This window comes from Doryrhamphus excisus, chromosome 4 (genome assembly GCF_030265055.1).
Source record: "Doryrhamphus excisus isolate RoL2022-K1 chromosome 4, RoL_Dexc_1.0, whole genome shotgun sequence".
In the NCBI taxonomy this organism is placed as follows: domain Eukaryota; kingdom Metazoa; phylum Chordata; class Actinopteri; order Syngnathiformes; family Syngnathidae; genus Doryrhamphus; species Doryrhamphus excisus.
In genome coordinates this window covers 23,483,843-23,509,090 of record NC_080469.1, presented here as the reverse complement: position 1 = coordinate 23,509,090, position 25,248 = coordinate 23,483,843, and the positions used below count along the sequence as shown (strand labels likewise).

The 25,248-nt window shown below is 40.2% G+C and overlaps 1 protein-coding gene and 1 long non-coding RNA gene across 3 annotated transcripts; both read right to left on the bottom strand.

The window, feature by feature from the left end:
• Nucleotides 1-9,726: 9,726 nt before the first annotated feature.
• LOC131128556 (uncharacterized) lies at nt 9,727-21,452 on the bottom strand. Of its 2 annotated transcripts, XR_009129669.1 has the most exons (5): nt 21,245-21,452; nt 13,686-13,829; nt 12,094-12,288; nt 11,659-11,777; nt 9,727-9,904 (listed from the first exon to the last, which is right to left on the bottom strand). It is a non-coding gene; the product is annotated as an uncharacterized LOC131128556 (long non-coding RNA). The 2 variants fall into 2 exon arrangements; XR_009129670.1 differs by lacking the exon at nt 9,727-9,904 and having other exon boundaries at nt 11,496-11,777.
• A 1,085-nt stretch (nt 21,453-22,537) lies between these two features.
• On the bottom strand, nt 22,538-23,637 carry atoh1a (atonal bHLH transcription factor 1a). The gene is made up of 2 exons (XM_058071497.1): nt 23,484-23,637; nt 22,538-23,398 (listed from the first exon to the last, which is right to left on the bottom strand). The coding sequence occupies exons 1-2, from the start codon at nt 23,635-23,637 to the stop codon at nt 22,740-22,742; spliced, it is 813 nt and encodes a 270-aa protein (XP_057927480.1). The 3' UTR covers nt 22,538-22,739.
• Nucleotides 23,638-25,248: the final 1,611 nt, after the last annotated feature.

The window sequence follows — 25,248 nt, the reverse complement described above, 5'->3', positions numbered from 1 at the left end:
TTTTTCCCATTTCTTCACCTCCATCCTTGTCCGTTCTCTCCTCTTTTGCCACCAGTCACCGATAAAACGCCCACAAAGACCCCCACTGTCTACTGTGACCCTCCATTCTATCCACCCGCCGCCCTCCTCCATGGCCTGTCCTGAAGCAGCCAAGCGTAGGCTAAAGAAGGGGGAGACCGTTTATCTTGAGAACACACCCCCTAAAACCCCCCTAACCCCTCCTTCTTTTTTTTTTTTTTTTTACCTTTACCTCCCTTTTACTCACTTTACCCTCCTGACTCATACTGGGATTTTGTTAAATTCCCAGTTGCTCTCTGACTCCACTTCTCCTTGTTGTTGTGGGAAAATGCACTATTATTAATTGCTATTGTTGTGATTCTATTCCATTATTATTATTATTATTATTATTATTATTATTATTATTATTATCACCATGTTGTACTATTGTACTAAGTCTCTAATAAGCATTTATGCTGGAATTTAAACAGTTTAAAGCAGTTTTTTGTTATTTCCTTTAAACTTAAACAGCCAAAAACTTACCACTTCCACACGGATAGGGAGGATAATTATTCACAGTTATTTAACCTTTAACATGAACGTTAATCAAACAATTTTTTCTTTCATATCAAGGCGGGGGCCTCAAACTAGTGTCGACCGCGTGTTTGAGACCCCTGGTCTAGAGACAGTGCCACTGAGGAAAAGACAGGAAGCAGAACTGGTGGTAGCAAGGATGAGGATGCTGAGGTTCTCATTGGGAGTGACCGGGATGGATAGGATCAGGAACGAGTACATAAGAGGGACATTACATGTTAGAGAGAGGCCAGACCGAGATGATATTGGTAGAAGGATGCTTCGTTTCGAGCTACCAGTTAGGAGGCGTAGAGGAAAACCAAATAGGAGGTTTATGGATGTAGTGAAGGAGGACATTAGGGTAGTTGGTGTGAGAGAGAATAAAGTTGTCGTTTTTGGAAAATTTGATGGAAAAATATTAGGAGAATAAAGTCAAAATATTATGGGAAAAAAGTCAGAATTACGAGAAGAAGAAGAAAGTTGAAATAGGTAAAAAATCAGTAAAAAAAAGAAAAAAACAGCTGTAATTCTGCAACAATAAATACCTGATAGGAAGAATGTTGTAATAGTAATTTTAGTATCAAAAGTTATTTTTTTTTAATTGTAATTTCATGAAAACCAAACAAAACAAATAAAAGCATATCACAGCATATCTACAGTACATGTGTTGCTTTACATCAGTGGTCTCAAACATGCGGCCCGCGGGCCAAATGTGGCCCGCAGGACACTAGTTTGAGGCCCCCGCCTTGATATGAAATTTTAATGTTAGTGCGGCCCGCGCAAGTTTGATATGGATGCTGTATGGTATCATGTACCCAGAAAAAATTATTACGTTTGATTAATGTTCATGTTAAAGGTTAAATAACTGTTAATAGTTATCCTCCCTATCCGTGTGGAAGTGGTAAGTTTTTTACTTTTTAGGTCTAAAGGAAATAACTTGAAGGCTACCGTTTAGGTCGCTAGCTCTCTAGTTTGCGAGTTAGCAATTTTTTTGTTTTTAATAAAAAATTATTACGTTTGATTAATGTTCATGTTAAAGGTTAAATAACTGTTAATAGTTATCCTCCCTATCCGTGTGGAAGTGGTAAGTTTTTGGCTATTTAAGTTGAAAGGAAATAACTTGAAGGCTACCGTTCAGGTCGCTAGCTCTCTAGTTTGCGAGTTAGCATGTGTCTCAAGACCCCGCAGTTGCGCAATATGTTGTAAATAAAAAGAGTATAAATGTGACTATAGTCGTGTTTTGTCATGTCTACAGGGCTCTAATAATGCTTTGTTCATTTTAATCTGAAATAGGATATGACTGTTGTAACATCATTAAATAGTTAATTTTTCATAATAGGAACCAGTAACTTCATTATGCATAGAGCCTCTGTGGCCATTTTTAACGTAACATCCAATGCTCAGTGCTGTCAATTCTCATGTGCAAACATGAATGAATCCTAATGGGTCTTGTTGGCCACTTAAGTGCCGCCATTGCTCTGTCTGTCTGACTGCATGAATAGAATAAGCCTTAATGGCGCTTGTTTGCCACTCCACTGCTTTCCCTTATTCTCCTCCTGTGTTATCACCACTGATCAGTGTACGTATCTGCACACAAGTGTGTGTGTGTGTGTGTGTGTGTGTGGTTGTGTGTGGGAGAGAGCGCCCACTATCATCTTCCTTCTTTTTTTTTTTTTTTTAAATCAGTCCTCCTCATCAGTGCACCCCGTCTGAGGAGGTCATGTTTTCATTCGCCCCAATCGGCTGGCAGAACGATAAGACAATTTGTCAGGTGGAAATCAGAGAGGACCTTCTTAGTTTAGGAGGGGGACGAAAGACAACATGGACAAAAAGACTTGGATTAAAATGCAAGAAAATATAGACTGGTGAGGTCAGAGGTCACTGATGTTCAGCATAGGAGAAGGCCTGCTGGATCTCCAGTGTAGGTGTTTTTCGTGGTGCTCTTCCATACCAAAACTGTTCAAATTCAACTGTTAGTGGAGTATTTGAATGGGGACACATTTTGTTAAGTATTTTCAAGTCACAACACGAAAGTCCGAGTCCCAAGTCACTTATGTCAAAGTCCAAACAGAGTCCAAAATAATAAAAATTGCGACTTTGCGCACTTTGCCTAAATATAGAAGACCCACGGTCTCCTCCATTGTTTCTTCATGGGTCTCATCTCGAGCAGGGGTCTCAAACTCAATTTACCTGGGGGCCACTGGAGCTAGGGTCTGGGTAAGGCTGGGCCGCATCAGGTTCCCCCCCCCCCCCAAAAAAACGCATTTATTAAAAACAGAAAAATATACAAACTTTTTCAGTGCTTTGGTTCCGATTTTCTACAATAAAAGCTCTGATAAAACATTCCACTGTTCTCAAATATCTTCATTTTTATTTTTCTGCACAAAATAAGATGAAAAATAAATAAAGTTAGCGACCTAAACGGTAGCCTTCAAGTTATTTCCTTTGAACTTAAATAGCCAAAAACTTACCACTTCCACACGGATAGGGAGGATAACTATTAACAGTTATTTAACCTTGAACATGAACATAAATCAAACGTAATAATTTTTTTATTAAAAACAAAAAAATATAAAAAAACTTCACCTTGGTTCCGATTTTCTACAAGAAAAGCTCTGATAAAACATTCCACTGTTGTCAAATATCTTAATATTTATTTTTCTGCACAAAATAAGATGAAAAACCAATAAACAAATCAAGAATAAAGAAAATCAATCAATCAGTAATAAATAAATAAATAACTATAATAATAAAAACTTAAGAAACCACATTTTTTTCAGATTAAAATGAACAAAGCATTATTAGAGCCCTGTAGACATGACAAAACACGACTATAGTCACATTTATACTTTTTTTATTTACAACATATTGCGCAACTGCAGGGTCTTGAGACACATGCTAACTCGCAAACTAGAGAGCTAGCGACCTAAACGGTAGCCTTCAAGTTATTTCCTTTAAACTTAAATAGCCAAAAACTTACCACTTCCACACGGAGAGGGAGGATAACTATTAACAGTTATTTAACCTTTAACATGAACATTAATCAAACGTAATAATTTTTTATTAAAAACAAAAAAATTGCTAACTCGCAAACTAGAGAGCTAGCGACCTAAACGGTAGCCTTCAAGTTATTTCCTTTAGACCTAAAAAGTAAAAAACTTACCACTTCCACACGGATAGGGAGGATAACTATTAACAGTTATTTAACCTTTAACATGAACATTAATCAAACGTAATATTTTTTTATTAGAAACAAAAAAATTGCTAACTCGCAAACTAGAGAGCTAGCGACCTAAACGGTAGCCTTCAAGTTATTTCCTTTAGACCTAAAAAGTAAAAAACTTACCACTTCCACACGGATAGGGAGGATAGCTATTAACAGTTATTTAACCATTAACATGAACATTAATCAAACGTAATAATTTTTTCTGGGTACATGATACCATACAGCATCCATATCAAACTTGCGCGGGCCGCACTAACATTAAACTTTCATATCAAGGCGGGGGCCTCAAACTAGTGTCCTGCGCGCCACATTTGGCCCGCGGGCCGCGTGTTTGAGACCCATGATGCTTGATTTTCCCAGATATCTCCATCCTCCACCCGAGAACATTGTTACCCTTTAATATTTACCACTGAGCTACAAATTGCATCCACTGATGTCAACAATGAAACAACACCAGATATTACATGTGGCAAAATGTGGTTTTGCAGTGCTTACCTTTCATCATGCATTCCATTCCCTCGCCACTCCAGACCCGACTAATCCCATCAACTCCCACAGCAGCGCCCACCTTTAATTGACACGTTATTGCTCCCCGATTGCATTTATGGCACGCAGATGCGATTGTGCGAACGGCAAACCTAATAAGACCTCGCTTGGCATTTTTCTTTTTCATCTTCAAAAACAAGGTGACAGCTTTTTTCATTTTCAGCGCTGGTCCATTCTTTGTTGATTTAGCTCACAAGTGGCTGAAGGAGTGGATGGAGGCAGACACTTTATTGTACAACCCTTTATATTTGGATTCCAGTGGGGAAATAAAGACTTTTATTTTAGATGTGCTCTGTATTATTTATTCATATGAACAGCGACTATTGACGTTTTGTATGTGTGTGTGTTGGATAAACACCATATTACGCTTTGGATCAGAACAAAGACTAAAATTGTATAAGATAGAGCTCTATATTATCAGACCCGTCAACCAAAATGAACAAAATTTGTATAAATTCTATTCAAAATGATAATGAAGTAGACTTTTTAAAAGTGTACTCCTTGTTCATCCTCTGCATGGGCGACGTAAGCGTTGGTGATGTAAGCAATTCCTTGAGTCATTTCATGACAAATTAGTATTTGTAAACATTAACAATACTCTTTAGTCTGATGACTTGAAAATACTTGAAATTTTCAGTAAGTATTTTGAGTAAAATTGTTGAGTAACGTGACCGTTAAGTCATGAGGCACCACATTTTCCCACCTGGTATTTTATTTAGTAAACACTTAATAGTGCTTATGACTTGGAAGGACTTGTTTTGACTCGAGACTTGACTTGGACTTGTACGTCTTGACTCAAGACTTGACTTGGACTTGTGTGTCTTGAATCAAGACTTGACTTGGACTTGTGTGTCTTGACTTGGACATGTATGTCTTGACTCAAGACTTGACTTGGACATGTATGTCTTGACTCAAGACTTGACTTGGACATGTATGTCTTGACTCAAGACTTGGACTTGTACATCTTGACTCAAGACTTGACTTGGACTTGTGCGTCTTGACTCAAGACTTGACTTGGACTTGGACTTGTACTTCTTGACTCAAGACTTGACTTGGACTTGTACTTCTTGACTTAAGACTTGACTTGGACTTGTACTTCTTGACTCAAGACTTGACTTGGACTTGTACTTCTTGACTCAAGACTTGACTTGGACTCGTATGTCTTGACTCAAGACTTGACTTGGACTTGTACTTCTTGACTTAAGACTTGACTTGGACTTGTACTTCTTGACTTAAGACTTGACTTGGACTTGTACTTCTTGACTCAAGACTTGACTTGGACTCGTATGTCTTGACTCAAGACATGACTTGGACTTGTACATCTTCACTCAAGATTTGACTTGGATTTGTACTTCTTGACTAAAGACTTGGCTTGGACTTGTACTTCTTGTCTTAAGACTTGACTTGGACTTGTGCGTCTTAAGACTTGACTTGGACTTGTGTGTCTTGACTCAGGACTTGACTTGGACTCGTGTGTCTTCAGACTTGACTTGGACTTGTGTGTCTTAAGACTTGACTTGGACTTGTGTGTCTTAAGACTTGACTTGGACTTGTGTGTCTTGACTCAGGACTTGACTTGGACATGTATGTCTTGACTCAAGACTTCACTTGGACTTGTACATCTTGACTCAAGACCTGACTTGGATGTCTCAACTTGGAGTTGTATGTCTTGACTTAAGACTTGACTTGGACTTGTATGTCTTGACTTGGACTTGTATGTCTTGACTCAAGACTTGACTTGGACTTGTATGTCTTCACTTAAGACTTGGCTTGTATGTCTTGAAGAAAGACATGACTTGGACTTATATGTCTTGACTTGGACTTGTACGTCTCGACTTGGAGTTGTACGTCTCGACTTGGAGTTGTACGTCTCGACTTGGAGTTGTATGTCTTGACTTAAGACTTGACTTGGACTTGTATGTCGTGATTTAAGACCTGACTTGGACTTGTATGTCTCTCGACTTGGACTTGTATATCTTGACTTAAGACTTGGCTTGCATGTCTTGTTTCAAGACTTGACTTGGACTTGTGTGTCTTGACTCAAGACTTGAATTGGACTTGTACGTCTCGACTTGGAGTTGTATGTCTTGACTTAAGACTTGACTTGGACTTGTGTGTCTTGACTTAAGACTTGACTTGGACTTGTATGTCTTGACTTGGACTAGTATGTCGTGACTTAAAACCTGACTTGGACTTGTATGCCTTGACCCAAAACTTGATATGGGCTTGTATGTCTTGACTTAAGACTTGCCTCGAGATTTGGGATTACTTGACTTGAGACTTGAGAGTGCCACCTCTGATGTTTGCCATTACTACTGTTGGTCAATCCATCCCGGAAAAGTAATCCATAAACATCATCATTAATCATCATATCATTATTTCTACTTGGAGAACTGATGACATCAGAAACATGCTAGCCAGCTAAGTGATTCGTCAGGTGGCCGATGGACAATTGTGTATGTGTGTGTTTGTGTGTGTGTGTGTGTGTGTGTGTGTGTGTGTGTGTGTGATACATCCAACCCCAGGTCTCTGGGTCAGAGTTCCTGACACACACTCACACCCAGCGGGGCGACTAAATAATTAAGTCTGGCCATGATTGACAGACAGTTGTAGACACACACAGACAGAGGGCATTACTTTCCCATCATCAGTAAACACTGACAAGAGGAGTCTAACATTAATTAGGTCATCCTCATTAATCAATCAGAATCTGCTTTTTCACCCACGTGACCAGGAACAATTTGTGTTTCCGTTCATCTCCTGTTACACACGGAATGTATGGGAAAATATGGAATGACTGACTGACGCAGATTAGTCATGTGACTGATTTGTTCCACCAATATTCCACCTTGCATCCGAAGAATTCTTTTTATACGGCGTTATAGACACAACTGCCGAAAATGTTCAAGAATTCTGTAAAGCAGGGGTCTCAAACACGCGGCCCGCGGGCCAAATGTGGCACACAGGACACTATATTAAGGCCCCCGCCTTGATATGAAAGTTTAATGTTAGTTTGATATGGATGCTGTATGGTATCATGTACCCAGAAAAAATTATTACGTTTCATTAATGTTCATGTTAAAGGTTAAATAACTGTTAATAGTTATCCTCCCTATCCGTGTGGAAGTGGTAAGTTTTGGGCTATTTAAGTTGAAAGGAAATAACTTGAAGGCTACCGTTGAGGTCGCTAGCTCTCTAGTTTGCGAGTTAGCATGTGTCTCGAGACCCTACAGTTGCGCAATATGTTGTAAATAAAAAAAAAAAAGAGTATAAATGTGACTATAGTCGTGTTTAATAATGCTTTGTTAATTTTAATCTGAAAAAAATAATTTGTCTACCCACCAACTATATGTGGTTTCGGCTCGTCTGATGCACCCATTTTGAGAAAGATGCTACTGTTTCAAGTTCCCTGCCCACCTTTGAAGGGTGCACTTAAGGGTGTGGGTGGAGGGTGGGTGCACGGGAGGGGACAACCTGTAGATTGAAATGGTGTGCCCCTCCCTCCCGGCATCGCCGTGTCTCCCCACCCCGTGCCTGCCACTCCATCCCCTTGATTCTGAGAGGCTGTGGTCACAAAGAGACATGGCTCGGGTTGCGGCGGCATATTCACCCACCCACTTTGTTTTCAAATGGTTTTGTTTAGTTGTGACACTGCGGACACCCAACACCTTCCAGGAATCGTTTGTGGGGGGGAGTCCAGAGGGCGGGTGGCTGCTGCTGGTGCTGTGAGGAGAAGGAGCAAAGCATCATCCAACCTCTGCTCCTCATCCTTCTGGACTCCGAATAACGTAGCTGGTGCACTCAGGAAACCGGAGTACCCGGAGAAAACCTGCGCATGCACGGGGAGAACATGCAACCTCCACACAGAGATGACCGAGGGTGGAATTGAACCCTGGTCTGTGAGGTTTGCGCGCTAACCACTCGACCGCCAATAATTATTATATAACAATAATAATAATAATAATAGGGCTGCACGGCGGCCGAGTGGTTAGCGTGTAGACCTCACAGCTAGGAGACCCGAGTTCAATTCCACCCTCGGCCATCTCTGTGTGGAGTTTGCATGTTCTCCCCGTGCATGCATGGGTTTTCCGGTTTCCTCCCACATTCCAAAAACATGCTAGGTTAATTAGCGACTCCAAATTGTCCATAGGTATGAATGTGAGTGTGAATGGTTGTTTGTCTATATGTGCCCTGTGATTGGCTGGCCACCAGTCCAGGGTGTACCCCGCCTCTTGCCCGAAGACAGCTGGGATAGGCTCCAGCACCCCCTATGACCCTTGTGTGGACGTGTATTTACCGTTTTATTCCAAATCATTTCCTGCATTTATTTTTACCCAGTGTCATAAGTCGTTAGCTTCATTGCTAATCCAAAGCAAAACAGGGCGGGGTAACAGGTTAGGGTAACAGTATGGGCGGGGCAAAATCATGTTAATTGTGTCCGGTGTGCACACAGCTTTAAGCTGTCATTTCAACATTAAACTTTGGTATCAAGGTGGGGGGCCTCAAACTAGCGCCTCACGTGCCGCATTTGGCCCGCGGGCCGCAAGTTTGAGACCCTTGGTTTACATGTTAAAACACAGCATAGACATGCATAGCGAGTGTGCATAATGTATAAACAACCACCTGGGATAGGCTCCAGCACCCCCGTGGAAAAGCAGTAGAATACTAATTAATGAAAATTGGAGGCTGATGCACGGTGGTTGAGTGGTTAGCATGTTGGTCACAAAATCAGGAGGTTGGGAAGACTTGGGGTACTCCGGTTTCCTCCCACATTCCAAAAACATGCTAGGTTAATTAGCGACTCCAAATTGTCCATAGGTATGAATGTGAGTGTGAATGGTTGTTTGTCCATATGTGCCCTGTGATTGGCTGGCCACCAGTCCAAGGTTGTACCCCGCCTCTCGCCCAAAGACAGCTGGGATAGGCTCCAGCACCCCCTAGGGCCCTTGTGTGGACGTGTATTTACCGTTTTATTCCAAATCATTTCCTGCATTTATTTGTACCCAGCGTCATAAGCCGTTAGCTTCATTGCTAATCCAAAGCAAAACAAGGCGGGGTAACAGGGTAGCGTAACAGTATGGGTGGGGGCGAAATCATGTTAATTAGCTTTAAGCTGTCATTTCAACATGAAACTTTGGTATCAAGGTTGGGGGCCTCAAACTAGCATCTCGCGGACCACATTTGGCCCACGGGCCGCAAGTTTGAGACCCTTGGTTTACATGTTAAAACACAGCATAGACATGCATAGCGAATGTGCAGGCAAAAAAAAGAGTCCAAAAAAAAGATGGAGGGGGGGCAGTTTCATGTGTGATTCAGAGAGAAAAGAAAAGAATGAATCAACAGAAAGAGGAAAGACTATCTGCTGCATTAAAAGCTCTCGGCCTCCACAGTGCCGGCCAGCTAGCATAGTCCCGTCTTTTCTACACTCCTCTTTCAGCAGAGAGCTCCCGGGGGACGGTAACGCTAAGCCCACCTCCATTCTTCCTGCAAAAACTTTGATTTCCTATTAGGTTCCTCCCGATGGGGCGAGTCGCAGGAGGTGCGGGGGGCGAAGGAAGGGTGCTATGTTGTGAAAAAGACAAAAAAAATCCTAACTTCCTGTTCCGGTTTCTGACTTGGTTATAACGTTCGTATTTTAAAGTTTATTTTTAAAATTTTTTTTTCTTTATGTTATTACATATTTTAACATTTTTATTCAGAATTATCATTTTTTTTACATTTTTTTTTTGTGTGTTCCCATCTGATCCTTTTTTAGCAAAGTAAAAAAACGTTGTTTCGGCTTGAAGTGACGCTAGCGTCGCTATTCATTAAGCGTGACCTGATAAGCATCCAATAGTCGAGCGTCAGCTCTATTTAAAAGACGTCTAGGATTGCAACGTATTGTGACGCTTCGTACAGAGCGCGGGTTCAATTCTGTGTCTCCGTGCATCACGGTCCCATGAGGGCAATGCTGTAACAAAAGTGTTTTACTAGCATCCAGGGAGTGGACGCAACAACTGAGGTCTACTGTCCAAGCGTTTTGCTTCATCTGACCTCCGTTATAGGAAGTTAACATAACTTTTCCAGTGTTTTTCCAGAGTCATTCCCATGTCATGTGTGGGAAAAAAAGGGTCACAGAAATGAAAAGTTGGGCAGGCGAGACGGACATTTGGAGACAGAAACATACAGAGAGAGGACAAAAGACAGCGGGACAGAGGTAGTCAGCGGGAGGAATGATTGATTGATGTGGTCAGTGAGGCGTCACTGATCTCCACGGGAGGACAACCCTGATGATCCCTCCAACCTCAGTGAAGAGGATGTGGATCGGCCTTAATGGTGCGGAAGGTGGAAGCGGATTTTTTTTTTAGTTGGAATTAGTCATGATTAGGTGTACAACTGAAATGTCAGATTCTGGATTTTTTTGTTCTTAATTTTATAATTTTAATTATTTAATTTAAGTTTTTTTTATTTTATTTTTTTCAATTCATACTTAATTATCTTATGCCTTCATTGCAGATTCCCGACCAGAACAGCCACTGGAGATATCCAATACCAGTCCCAAAACTGAATAAATATGTTGGACTATAATATATATTTCTTTATTTTTATGTTTTTTTAAATATTAATATTTATTTACTATGTTATTTATTTTATTTATTATTATAATTAATAATTATCTGGGATAGGCTCCAGCACCCCCGCGACCCTCGTGAGGAAAAAGCGGTAGAAAATGAATGAATGAATGAATAATATATTATTAATATTTAATTATTAATTATAATTATTTTTAAATTTAATTTAATTTATTTTTTAAATTTAATATAATTATAATTATATTTAAAATATTTAAAATATTTAAAATAATTAATAATACTAATAATAATTATAATGTAATTATATTATTAACATTTAATATTCTTAATATTTAATATTGTTTTAATTCTTAATTTTATAATATTATTATGAGGGTCTCGAAAAAAAAAGAAGTCGTTATGAGGTTAAGAAATTAGATCGTGGTCATAATATCCCACGTCAATATTGGATTTATTTGTTTTTTTTATATTTTCCACATATTTCAATATTCTTCTCATAATATTATGGCTTTATTTCCAGAATATTTTGACCCACACCACCCTCATTTTGCCCCCCAAATATATTATTAAATTATTCTGGTTGTTTGTGTCTTATGATATAATGATGAATAACAGTGTCTTCAAAAAATATTTCAACTCTATGCCAATTTTTCATGTGACTTTTGGTGGAAAAAACGTTTGGACATTTTTTATATTGGCTTTATGGTCCGTTAATGTGTGTGTGTGTGTGTGTGGTGGGTCTACCTGAGTCCTCCAAGCATTTTGTCCCCCAACATTGTAACTGTGTCATCCGTAAGTCGAAAATTGCTCCCATTTGTCTGTTGGCGATCTCATTGTGGTCCACATCCAACCCGGGTCAGAGTCTAAATGTGGGTGATGGGAAATGTAGTAAATAATATTGTAATGTTACGTTACGAGCATACAAAAAGGACATGGTCAAGCTCATACTGTCAATGTCGGTTGAAGGTGGTGGTGGGGGGGGGGGGGGTCAGGTGTGTGAAAGTGATACCCTTGTCTGTTCCTTCCTTGCCCCACTCTGAGGCGCTCCACCCAGGCCAAACCTGAGAGAGACCGGGGGTCCCCTGGGATGCGGACAGAGTGGCGGCCGTGCAGCCATTGAGCCCCCTCTGAAAGGGAACCAAAGACAAGCAAAAAGCCTCAATGTACTGTATCCCTCACCTGAAAGCAGATCCATGGAGGGAGAGGAGGGCGGTGGTGGACTGTACAATAGGAGCAGGGAGAGAGGAGGCTGACATGATCCTCAGAAGCAACACTTGTTCCTCATACTCATTCCCTCAATGTTCTTCTCATGTTGACAGGAGGATGCTCATGCATTGATGCTAAATATCATCCTCAAGGTACAAGAGTGACCACCTGGTTAAAAAAAACAACAGAAATGGGTGCTGGAGTCTATCCCAGCTGTCTTCAGGTGAGAGGCGCTGTACACCCTGGGCTGGTGGCCAGCCAATCACAGGGCACATATAGGCAAACAACCATTCACACTCACATTCATACCTATGGACAATTTGGAGTCGCTAATTAACCTAGCATGTTTTTGGAATGTGGGAGGAAACCATGCAATGCATGGGGAGAACATGCCTCCAAATAGAGATGACCGAGGGTGGAATTGAACTCAGGTCTCTAAGCTGCGAGGCCTAAATGCTAACCACTCGACTACCGTGCAGCCCATAAGTAATACATTCATTCATTTTCTACCGCTTATCCTCACGAGGGTCGTGGAGAGGGGTGCTGGAGCCTATCCCAGCTGTCTTCGGGCGAGAGGCGGGGTACACCCTGGACTGGTGGCCAGCCAATCACAGGGCACATATAGATGCTAATTAACCTAGCATGTTTTTGGAATGTGGGAGGAAACCATGCAATGCACGGGGAGAACATGCAAACTCCAAATAGAGATGGCTGAGGGGGGAATTGAACTCGGGTCTCTTAGCTGCGAGGCCTACATGCTAACCACTCGATCGCCGTGAAGCCCATAAGTAATACAATTGTAAATAAAATAAATATTATAATTATTCAATATGATTATGACAGAATTATGATATGTTGAATATAAAAATTGCCAATGACCATATGCCATCTAATAAAGCCCAAAAAATAATAGGGATGTCAAAAAAAAATCATTCAAAATTTAAAAAAAAAATCACAATTAATTCCACTAGTTAACACGTAATTAATCACAATTAATCACTGAAACAAATATGTTTTTCTGTATAATAATTAGGGATTTAAATCTCTTTGTGGTAAACAATTCGATACACGGGTTCAGTTACGATTCAAAAAAATCTCTAATAAAACTGACAATGAGATAATGAATAAAAATAACCAATAAATATAGTGGTTCTACATGATTATAATAATGAATTATTTTCAATTTGGCAATAAAAGATATCGTGAATAATATATTGGAAGAAAAATGGTCAGTGTGGCAGTTTTGATGGAGTCCATGAAAGCTGCCTATCAACAAGTGGCCGAGCAATCACAAGAATAAAATTAAAAATAAAATTTCTGTAACTGAAGTTTTCGAATGAATGTTGATTTATTAAAAAATATGTCACTTTGTGTTTATTTTCAATGCATCCCTGCTGCTGGTAGAACACCATCACTACATTCTCCTCCGTGCCATTGAATGGACATGTTTGCATGGTGTGTTGTGGTGATGGTGGAGCACACGTATGTTGGAACAAGCGCTGATTTTTCCTGCACCCTCTTGCATAGCTCTCATATTCCAAGGTGTGAAAAAGATGGAAAAGCACCTGCAGCAAAATCACTTCCGAACGATTCCGGCTCTTCTTTTCAAGTGGGCAGAATCACTTGCTCTCTTCTTCTTCTTCTTCTTCTTCAGCTGAGGAGGAGGAGGAGGAGGGGGAGCGGCTGCACGCCCTGGAAATCTGACCCGGCTGGAAGACAGTAAGTCAAAGGGAGTCAATAGCCTTACAGTTTAAGTGTTTCCCATTGGAAGCTACAACATACACAAACATATCCGACATAGAAAATATCATTCAATGCCATCCTTCCTCATACAATATAATAAAATTATGATTTATTAATTAAGTAGGCATGATATGAGGACATTGGGTATCCATCATTCCGGATTTCAGAGGTCATATTTTCATCTATTGTGATCCCCGGAATCACCCTTTCAATGTCTACACCAGGGGTCTCAAACACGCGGCCCGCGGGCCAAATGTGGCCCGCAGGACACTACTTTGAGGCCCCCGCCTTGATATGAAAGTTTAATGTTTGATATGGATACTGTATGGTATCATGTACCCAGAAAAAATTATTACGTTTGATTAATGTTCATGTTAAAGGTTAAATAACTGTTAATAGTTATCCTCCCTATCCGTGTGGAAGTGGTAAGTTTTTGGCTATATGAAAAATATTGAATCATACATTGCGGAAATTCACTTATCACAGTCAGGTTTGGGGTCATTTTACCGCGATAAACGAGGGACCACTGTAAGTCCCCTCGGTCTCGCAGTACTGTAGTGCAGAGGTCTCAAACACATGGCCTGCGGGCCAAATGTGACCCACAGGACACTAGTTTGAGGCCCCCGCGGTGATATGAAAGTTTAATGTTTGATATGGATGCTTTATGGTATCATGTACCCAGAAAAAATGATTACGTTTGATTAATGTTCATGTTAAAGGTTAAATAACTGTTAATAGTTATCCTCCCTATCCGTGTGGAAGTGGTAAGTTTTTGGTTATTTAAGTTTAAAGGAAATAACTTGAAGGCTACCGTTTAGGTCGCTAGCTGTCTAGTTTGCGAGTTAGCATGTGTCTCAAGACCCTGCAGTTGCGCAATATGTTGTAAATAAAAAGAGTATAAATGTGACTATAGTCGTGTTTTGTCATGTCTACAGGGCTCTAATAATGCTTTGTTCATTTTAATCTGAAAAAAATAATTTGTCTACCCACCAACTATATGTGGTTTCTTAAGTTTTTATTATTTGCTGTTTTATTATTATTATTATATTTATTTATTTATTTATTACTGATTGATTTTCTTTATTCTTGATTTGTTTATTTATTTTTCGTAAGTCAAAGTAAGATATTTGAGAACAGTGGAATATTTTATCAGAGTTTTTCTTATAGAAAATTGGAACCAAAGCGAAGTTTTAAAAAAATTTTTGATTTTAATAAATGCATTTTTTTTGTTTTTTTGGAAAACCTGATGCGGCCCAGTCTCACCCAGACCCGAGCTCCAGTGGCCCCCAAGTAAATTGACTTTGAGACCCCTGGTCTACACCGTCTATTTGTATTTGCTGGTGCATGATTTTAGTTTTATTTAAGTATACATTATTGAGTGCATAATACTCATATTGTCGCCGTGCAATGAAAAGCATGTATCTCCAAAAAACCAAATCCCGGTGACATTACGCCTACAATGATGCCTGAACACGCGCCACACACATCCCCGACACACACCGCCAGCACAAAGCCATGTAACTTATTCCAGAGGAGCACCTAGTTTTGTGGATAATTGCTGTGAGCCATTGTGCTGCCCCTGAATGGGCCGGTTACCCAAGAAGTCTCATGTTAGAGTCCATGTACGTTTCCTTTGAAGGTGGCGCGCACAAAGAGCTAAAGCGGCAGCCGCAACAAAGACCTGGGCTTGACTCTGCTTCGCCCACAGACCGGGGGGAAAGAGCGCGGATAAACGATCCTCTTCCCGGTGACTCCGAAGGGATGGGTGGCTTGTCATTGTGGAAACCACAGGATGTACGAGGTCAAAATAGTTTAACACCTACTCTTTAGAAGATGTAAAGCCTCCTGCCTGAGGACACGCTCGCTACAATACAAGACTTCCTTAGCAGGGGTTTGACACCGCTTTGTCTCCACTGTAAAAAAAAAAAAAAGCACAATAATGATTGGATGTGGACACAAGTGGATACTCTGGTGTCTGAATCCCGATTAACAAGTTCTGGAGGGAGTACAGACCAAATCATTAGAAAGGTCAAAGAAGAAATTGCCATGCAAAAAAAAAAGATGGTTTGATATTAATAGATTGTCCTTGAACTTAAATAAAACTAAAATCATGCTGTTTGGTAACAGCTAAATGTACCGCAGTTATACAATACATGATTTATTGTAAGACCCTGAATGCATCCTGGCTGACGTAAACAAATGTTTTGTGGCGGCTAGCTACCAGTTCAGGGTGTACCCCGCCTCTCGCCCGAAGACAGCTGGGATAGGCTCCAGCACGCCCGCAACCCTCATGAGGATAAGCGGTAGAAAATTAATTAATTAATTATTATTTTGTGGCTCCAGATTATTTTTCCTTAGTGGGCAAATGGGGGGGGGGGAAATGGCTCTCTTGATAGTAAAGGTTGACCCCTGGTTTGGGTGGTCGGTTTAGTTGTCTGGGTAGGGATCGCGGCCCTCGTGAGTATAAACGGTTGAAAATGAATGAATGCTCGAACCCAGGGGTGGGCAAACTACGGCCCGGGGGCCACATGCGGCCCACCAAGCGTTAGAATTCGTCCCGCTAGTTGCTTTCGAAGTATTTCAACTTTTAACATACACACTGGCAACATGACTTGCAAGTCAGATGTGGTATTTTTAGTAAAAAAAAAAAAAAAACAACAACAAAACTGTAAAATTAAATGACATAGTTTAATGTGGTCTGATATGGGAACAATATGAGGATATGAGAACAAAATAAAATTAAAATAAAAAAAAAATAAATTTAAAAATAAATCAATACATAAAAATATTTTATTAAAATAAAATAAAAAAATGAAATAAACAAAAATAAATAAAAAAATAAAAAATAAAAATAAAAATAAAAAAATATTTTATTAAAATAAAATTAAAAAAATTAAATTAACAAAAATAAATGAATAAATAAAAATATTTTATCAAAATAAAATAAAAACATTGAAATAAACAAAATAAATAAATACATAAAATTTATTTTATTAAAATAAAATAAAGCTGCACGGTGGTCGAGTGGTTAGCATGTAGGCCTCGCAGCTAGGAGACCCGAGTTCAATTCCACCCTCAGCCATCTCTATTTGGAGTTAGCATGTTCTCCCCGTGCATGCGTGGGTTTTCTCCGGGTACTCCGGTTTCCTCCCACATTCCAAAAACATGCTAGGTTAATTAGCGACTCCAAATTGTCCATAGGTATGAATGTGAGTGTGAATGGTTGTTTGTCTATATGTGCCCTGGGATTGGCTGGCGACCAGTCCAGGGTGTACCCCGCCTCTCGCCCGAAGACAGCTGGGATAGGCTCCAGCACCCCCGCGACCCTCGTGAGGAAAAAGCGGTAGAAAATGAATGAATGAATGAAAATAAAATAAAGCTGCACGGTGACCGAGTGGTTAGCATGTAGGCCTCGCAGCTAGGAGACCCGAGTTCAATTCCACCCTCAGCCATCTCTATTTGGAGTTAGCATGTTCTCCCCGTGCATGCGAGGGTTTTCTCCGGGTACTCCGGTTTCCTCCCACATTCCAAAAACATGCTAGGTTAATTAGCGACTCCAAATTGTCCATAGGTATGAATGTGAGTGTGAATGGTTGTTTGTCTATATGTGCCCTGTGATTGGCTGGCCAACACATCCAAATGTGACTATCCACACATCAAGCAAGCATCCCATTCCCATTCCAGTTTACTACTCCATTAGTTTGATCATGTGATGTCAGCACAGCTCCATACTTAGCTCCACCAATTCAATTTTGACATGTGAAATAATCCCGAATGTCACCGCAACCAACAGTATAACCCTTCACTGCCCCCTTCACTGCTTCAATAGAGCCTCACCTGTCATTAGCAAGCGTACCCTGGTATCATTATGTTGTGTAGCGTAACCACTGGTGATCACACAGTGCAGCTGTGATGCAATGAGCACCTGTCACGTCACAACAAGTCCACAATTCAATGAGGCTATGAATTGTTCATGAGGTGCTCTGGTGGTAGATCAGTAGAGACCAGAAGATGCGGAAACAGTATCATCTTTGTCCTAAAAAAAAAAAAAAAAAGCTGTTGTGTAATCAGGTTTTCGGTTAAAACTGTGTTTAAAATTAAGCTAATTCCTGATTGTTGAAGAATGATGTTCCCAATGGACTGCAGGTTTGGAATTCTCAGCATGTTGATAGGATTCAGAATCCATTGTTGCCGTAAATTCCTGTATATCGTACAGTAAACCTCGGATATATCGGACTCGGATATATCGGAAATTCGCTCACAACGGACAGATAAAAAAGAACCAATTTTTCTGTAATGCATTTCCAATAAAAATTCATTGCATATATCAGATTTTTTATAACGGATTTCGCCTATTTCGGACAAAATCTCCAGTCCCGTTCCAATGCATTTCCATTCAATTTCCCTCGCATATATCGGATGGCCGCATCGTGGCGCTCCGATTCGCCGAATCGTGACAGGCCGCTATACGACGTCATTTGCAGCGTTTGCAGCGTTGCCTGCGCGTCCAGGTACATTGGAAACATAGTCAAGGAAGTGCCTTTTTATAACGGATAAAATCCGATTTACGCATATACCGGATATAAATCCGATATATGCGTAAAACGGACATTTTCCGGTATATGCATATAACGGATTTCGCTTATATCGGACAAAACCAGTGGGAACAATTGAATCCGATATATCCGAGGTTTACTGTATAAACCTTTTTTCAGATGCACACATTTTATGTATTTATTTATTTTTGTTTATTTCAATTCTTATTTTATTTTATTAAAATATTTTTTTTCATTTATTTATTTTTACATTTATTTTTATTTATTTTAATTTTATTTTGTTCTCATATCTCTTTTTTCAGGAGCACTTTAAACATCAGACCACATCAAACTATGTCATTTAATTTTACAGTTTTGTTGTTTTTTTTTTTGGACTTGGAAATCATGTTGCCAGTTTGTATGTGAAAAGTTGAAATACTTCGAAAGCAACTAGCGGGACGAATTCTAACGCTTGGTGGGCCGCATGTGGCCCCCGGGCCGTAGTTTGCCCACCCCTGGTTTCGAGCATTCATTCATTTTCAATCGTTCATACTCACGAGGGTCGCGATCGTGCTGGAGCCTATCCCAGCTGGAGGGGTATACCCTGGACTGGTGGCCGGCCAATCACAGGGCACATATAAACAAACAACCATTCACACTCACATTCATACCTATGGACAATTTGGAGTCGCTAATTAACCTAGCATGTTTTTGGAATGTGGGAGGAAACCCGAGTACCCGGAGAAAACCCTCGCATGCACGGGGAGAACATGCAAACTCCACACAAAGATAACCGCGCTAACCACTCGACCACCGTGCAGCTTGTTGTATGTTGAGTTTACATGAAATAGTTTAGAAAGAACAGGCGGTATTCGAACACTTGACCCAAACTTTTCACAACAAAGTACTTATTCCATATCCAGATACGTGTAAGTCATGGCGACAACAGTGAAATACGTATGAAAATGAGTCTGGTTTGAATCCCTATAGAGAGTAGTAAAGTGTTTTCCACTCACTGTCATTATTCCGCCTCCCTCTCCGTTGGACAGCAGATGGAGACTACGGCCCAGTTCTGCCTTTTGTCTCGGGGGTCCCCAGAGAGACCTGTATGTGTCTTTTTTGGACTCGTATGCATGCGCCTTTCTCTTTCTTTTCTCTTTCTCGTTAAAAGGCGAGCGTTGGAATGCCGATATTGTGAATATATGTATTGAAATGAGCACATGTTGCGAACGCCCCTTGACCGTAGACACCCAAACATAGCACAACAATGATCCGCTACAAAATAAGCCTCAGACAATGGAGGTCTTTTACGTACGACGCGTCTCAGGTTCTAACTTAACGTGTGTTATTTTTCATAACGTCCATGCATGAATAATACATGCGTGTGTATGTAACCTCCACCTGATCAGCCTCCCACCTGTTGTTCTTTTCCCTCCTTCTACGACCGCGTTCAGGTGCATTCAGGTCTCAAACAAGCGGCCCGCGGGCCGAGTGTGGCGCGCAGGACACTAGTTTGAGGCCCCCGCCTTGATATGAAAGTTTAGATTAATGTTCATGTTAAAGGTTAAATAACTGTTAATAGTTATCCTCCCTATCCGTGTGGAAGTGGTAAGTTTTTGGCTATTTAATTTTAAAGGAAATAACTTGAAGGCTACCTGTTTAGGTCGCTAGCTCTCTAGTTTGCGAGTTAGCATGTGTCTCAAGACCCTGCAGTTGCGCAATATGTTGTAAATAAAAAGAGTATAAATGTGACTATAGTCGTGTTTTGTCATGTCTACAGGGCTCTAATAATGCTTTGTTCATTTTAATCTGAAAAAAAATAATTTGTCCACCCACCAACTATATGTGGTTTCTTAAGTTTTTATTATTTGCCGTTTTATTATTATTATTATTATATTTATTTATTTATTACTGATTGATTGTTTTTCTTTATTCTTGATTTGTTTATTTATTTTTCATCTTATTTTGTGTAGAAAAATAATAAGTAAGATATTTGAGAACAGTGGAATGTTTTATCAGAGCTTTTCTTGTAGAAAATTGGAAAAATCATAATTTTTTTAAATTTTTGTTTTTAATAAATGCGTTTTTTTTTTTTGAAAACCTGATGCGGCCCAGTCTCACCCAGACCCGAGCTCCAGTGGCCCCAAAGTAAATTGAGTTTGAGACCCCTGGTTTAAACAAACCTTCCACATACAGTTTTTTAATATTACTAGAGCCCTGTCAACATACAATAACAACCCTACAGTCACCTTTACATTCATATTATTCAATAGAGATATAATCAGAAAAATGGCCGGCCCATGTTATTATTATTATTATTATGACAATGATTATTATGTTGTTATTGTGCCCAAGTGAATTCAAACCTGCAATAAAAGCCAGAAGAGATTGTTAACAAGATGGGAGTGCAGGCCATTCCCCTTTCACACAGATACCATCCCACTTTTATGGTATAAAAATGCCAGGTCGACTTCAGCCGCTTTATAAAAAGCTGGCTTTTAATCATTTAATCATGTTTTGAGAAACATGATATAACTCTTGTGTAACAGAAGCAGACTGCAGATGTGATCATGGCCTAATACTCTCCTGCATAGCATCCAGTTGAATTATTAAATAGGTTGCTGTGCTGTGATTGGCTGAGAGCATGACGGCCAGTTTCAGGTAGACCTCATGAATAATTCAGGACTATTTTTGAGGTGTTTGTGTTGTGTGCTGGTCTAAGTGTGCCACACCCTTTAGAAACTTTGCTACGAGTTGTAAAGATGGAAAAAAAAGAAAGGAAAGGGAGCGTGTCATGCAGGAAGGTGGAGGTGTGCGTGTCCCCGAGGAGACCCACGAGCGCTTACCAGCTGACAGCACGTGCTCCACTCTGGCCATCCAACACCTCGTCTTGCGTAACAAAAAGCTTCCGAAAACAAAACACTCTCCTCTCTTAAACAGTACACGACATCGCAACAGCTATTCTAAGCGAATAAAAAGAGAAAAAACAAAGCAGGAGTTAGTCAAAAGCGTTAAAATGTGCATTTTTTCCGAACCCGGAAGACGCAGCACACGACAAACATAAACACAAAGGGGCGCGTGCGCACACGCGACATATGGCGAGCGAGCTCGTGTTGCGTTTGCACACTATAGTAATGTTGAGCTCCCTTCAACAAACAGGCATAAAAATGTGCTTGGGGCCTATACAGAGCTTTTATTTATAGTCTGTACTTTTATATAAAATACATTCAGTGCCACTGCCATACACTTTAATAAAAGGGGCAATTAAAATACATTTTTACATATCGTGTATACGCCGATTAGTTAAATTGATTAAAATACAATTTGTGAATGTGCAAATGCAACGAAATAACATGTTCAGCTATTCATTAATTAGTTAAACAAATGAAAAACATGAATAAATTCAGAGAATGTCAAAGTTTTATTTCGGGCCTCTGCTTTTATTTTTAAATGCGATTGCAAAAGCTAGATTGGTTTGTTTAGGGCCTGTGCTCACTTGAACGCAACGAAATAAGCTTTGCAGCTTTATGTTTAGGGCCTGGAAAACCGGAATTCCCATTACAGGACTAGATGGAAGGAAAAAAACAAATACAAAATAAATATAGTATATAAAATGTGTAAAAATGTGTATGTTTAGATTTTGAGGCCTAAGCGCTCGTATTATATGTCTGCATGCATTAAAAAAATATATATTAAAAAAAATTAATATGATTTTAGTTGAAAATAGAAAACGAATAAACGTGTCAATTTCATGTGATTTTTATTTCCAAAATTAACAATGACTGGCAAAAAAATGATAACTCTTCCAGAAAAGTTAACTAAAAAAACAAAAACAAAATCAGCAATAAATACATGTCAATTAATCTCATCCAGTGAAAGCAAAAGACACACTTTTTGTTCATTTCCAGATTAAAAAAAAAAGAAAGAAATACAAAAAAAGGCATCAATAATGGCTATACATTAAATAGGCTATCGGTAGAATTGGCAGTACTATGCTATAGAAAACAAAGAAAAAGCAAAAGAAAAGAAGTCACTTGCAAGCCCCTGGCTTGAATAGGCTACACATTATTATTATTAATATTTAAAGTGCACATCATGAACTTTTGAAGTTGCAAAATACATAATTTCATGACATTTAGAGATTTTTTCTTTTTTGTTTTTGGTTTGGAAATAAAATGGCAATGACACATTTCTATGGTGACTGCAAATTACTTTCTATATTGGCATTACCAAATTGCCACATTAAAATAAAAATTAAAATAATCCACTTTTTTGAAGTCAAACTGGCTGCAAGGTGATTGACACTGATGATGAGATGAAAAATCTTATTAAAAATATGATTCAGAAAGGAGGAATCGGGTGAGTGGGGATGTTCAGTTCAGCGAGCTCGTCCTCCTCCACTACCATCTCATCCGAGTCACTGAAGTGCGAATGCGGGGAAAACTCTCCATCGCTGCGGGGTGACTCCAACCGCTCCCCGGGGGTGCCGGACGCCGACGATGGCGAGCTCATGCCGGGAAAGGGGACGTCATCGAAGGCTGTTCGCAGCGTTATGGCGTCGATGTGCGCGGCCAGATGGCCCTCAGTAGCGGGCTCCGGGTGCGTCTCGTCGCTCTTGGAAGGGGGGGACGTAGTCGGGTCTTGCAGGAGCTCAGCCAAAGCGTTGATGTAAATCTGCGCCATTTGCAAGGTTTCATACTTGGATAGTTTCTTGTCGTTGTCCAGAGCCGGGATGACGCTACGGAGCTCGTCGAAGGCGTGATTCAAGCCGTGCATGCGTCGCCTTTCCCGGGCGTTAGCAGCCACGCGTCGCTGTCTCTGGACGCCGTTTGTGGGCTTGCTGGAGGGGGCTCTGTGCCGGGTGGGTTGCTCCTGCTCGGCTCCGGTGACCATACCCTTCAGGCGGCATAGGTCCCGGACTTTGAGCGTGGAGGAGCAGGGTGGACTCTTGGGGTTTTTTCTGTAACTCGGAGGACTGGGGTGACCCGTGGAGTCGCTTTCTGTAACATTTCAAAAAAAATTCACGCAATGACATTTTTGCATGTAAGTTACATTTGCACGGATATACATGAAGTGGATCCTCACCGTGGTAAGATCCGGTACTGGAGCAAGGCGAGTGGTCCAGGTAGTCGGTAGAAGAGTCGCGTGTCTCGCAGGTGCCGGAAGCCTGCACGGGAGCGAGCCACACGCGTGGGTCTTGGTCTTTATTACACCAGTCTGCCACGCTTAGGACGTCCATGTTTGTTTTTTCTCCGGACAAATAAAAACGTGCAGTAGTCACAGTAGTCACTTTTTTTTTCCACGCTGCGGGACGAGCACGGTCGCGTGCGGGGACTCGCGTGTGTGTGTGTCTCGAGACGCGACGTCCGCTTTAAAACAGCGGCACGCGCCGCAGAGCACCCCCACCTCCTCGCGCAGGTCGCGTGTAGTGGACCAATGAGAAGACTGGGGAAGACCCCGGGGGACACGATCTACACCCCCGCGTGCAAGACAGTTTATAAAAACATTGCTCTCAGTAGTACTCCACCCTAGACCCCCCCCACCCCCTTCCACGCAGGGGAGTTTAGGGACGTAATGAGAGACCCCCACAGGACCGGACAGTACCTGCACACGTGTGATATATTACAAACTGTACTTCAAAACTTTAAATACAACAAAGTTAGATGTACTTTTATGAAGTCATTTTTTTTATTTACTTATGTCTTCATCTTATAAGTCAAATTCACACAAATGTGAATTTTTCATATCAAAAGTGCATTTTAGATTAATTTATTAAGCAATTTTGGCAAGAAAACTGCATTCATAAAAAATTATTATTATTATTAAGTAAAATTAAATGTAAATATATAGCATATAGTCATGTACTATCCACTGAAAATGAGTCATTGTTGCCGATAAGCAGTAAAACAAGTAGTAAGATATGATGATGATAATTAGAACTGCAACAATTAATCAATCATTAATCGATTATCCCATTAATCGACAACTATTTTAGTATTTGCTAAATTCTTCTTTGACATGAAAATGTAAAAAAAGGCCTCTTTTCTGATATGTTGCGAACCAAACCACATACTGATTTGGTCCGTATAGTTGAGATTAGTTTAGATAACTCGATTAATCGACTAAGAAAATAATCACAAGTTGGAGCCCTATTGTTTGATGTAAATTAATGATAGTTTGTGTTCATTATTTTGAATATGTGCCTTACAAAAAAAGGTTGATTTTTCCACCCTTGTTATCAGGGGTTATGCTGGAGCCTATCCCAGCTGACTTCGGGCGAGAGGCGGGGTACACCCTGGACTGGTGGCCAGCCAATCACAGGGCACGTGCAGCCTCTGTTTGGATTTGACATTTTCAAAAGTCCATACTTTTTCCAGACTCAGCAAGTACATGTGTATCATTAGAACTGCAATAATTAATCAATTATTAATCAATTATCCCATTAATCGACAACTATTTTAGTATTTGCTAAATTCTTTTTTGACATGAAAATGTAAAAAAGGCCTCTTTTCTGATATGTTGCGAACCAAACCACATACTGATTTGGTCCGTGTAGTTGAGATTAGTTTAGATAACTCGATTAATCGACTAAGAAAATAATCACAAGTTGATGTAAATGAATGATAGTTTGTTTTCATTATTTTGAATATGTTCCTTACAAAAACAGGTTGATTTTTCCACCCTTGTTATCAGTGTCGCCGGGGTTATGCTGTGTATCATTAGAAGTGCAACAATTAATCAATCATTAATCCATTATCCCATTAATCGACAACTATTTTGATATTTGCTAAATTGTTTTTTGACATCAAAATGAAAGCGATGAAGATTGTAGATGTTGCGAACCAAACCA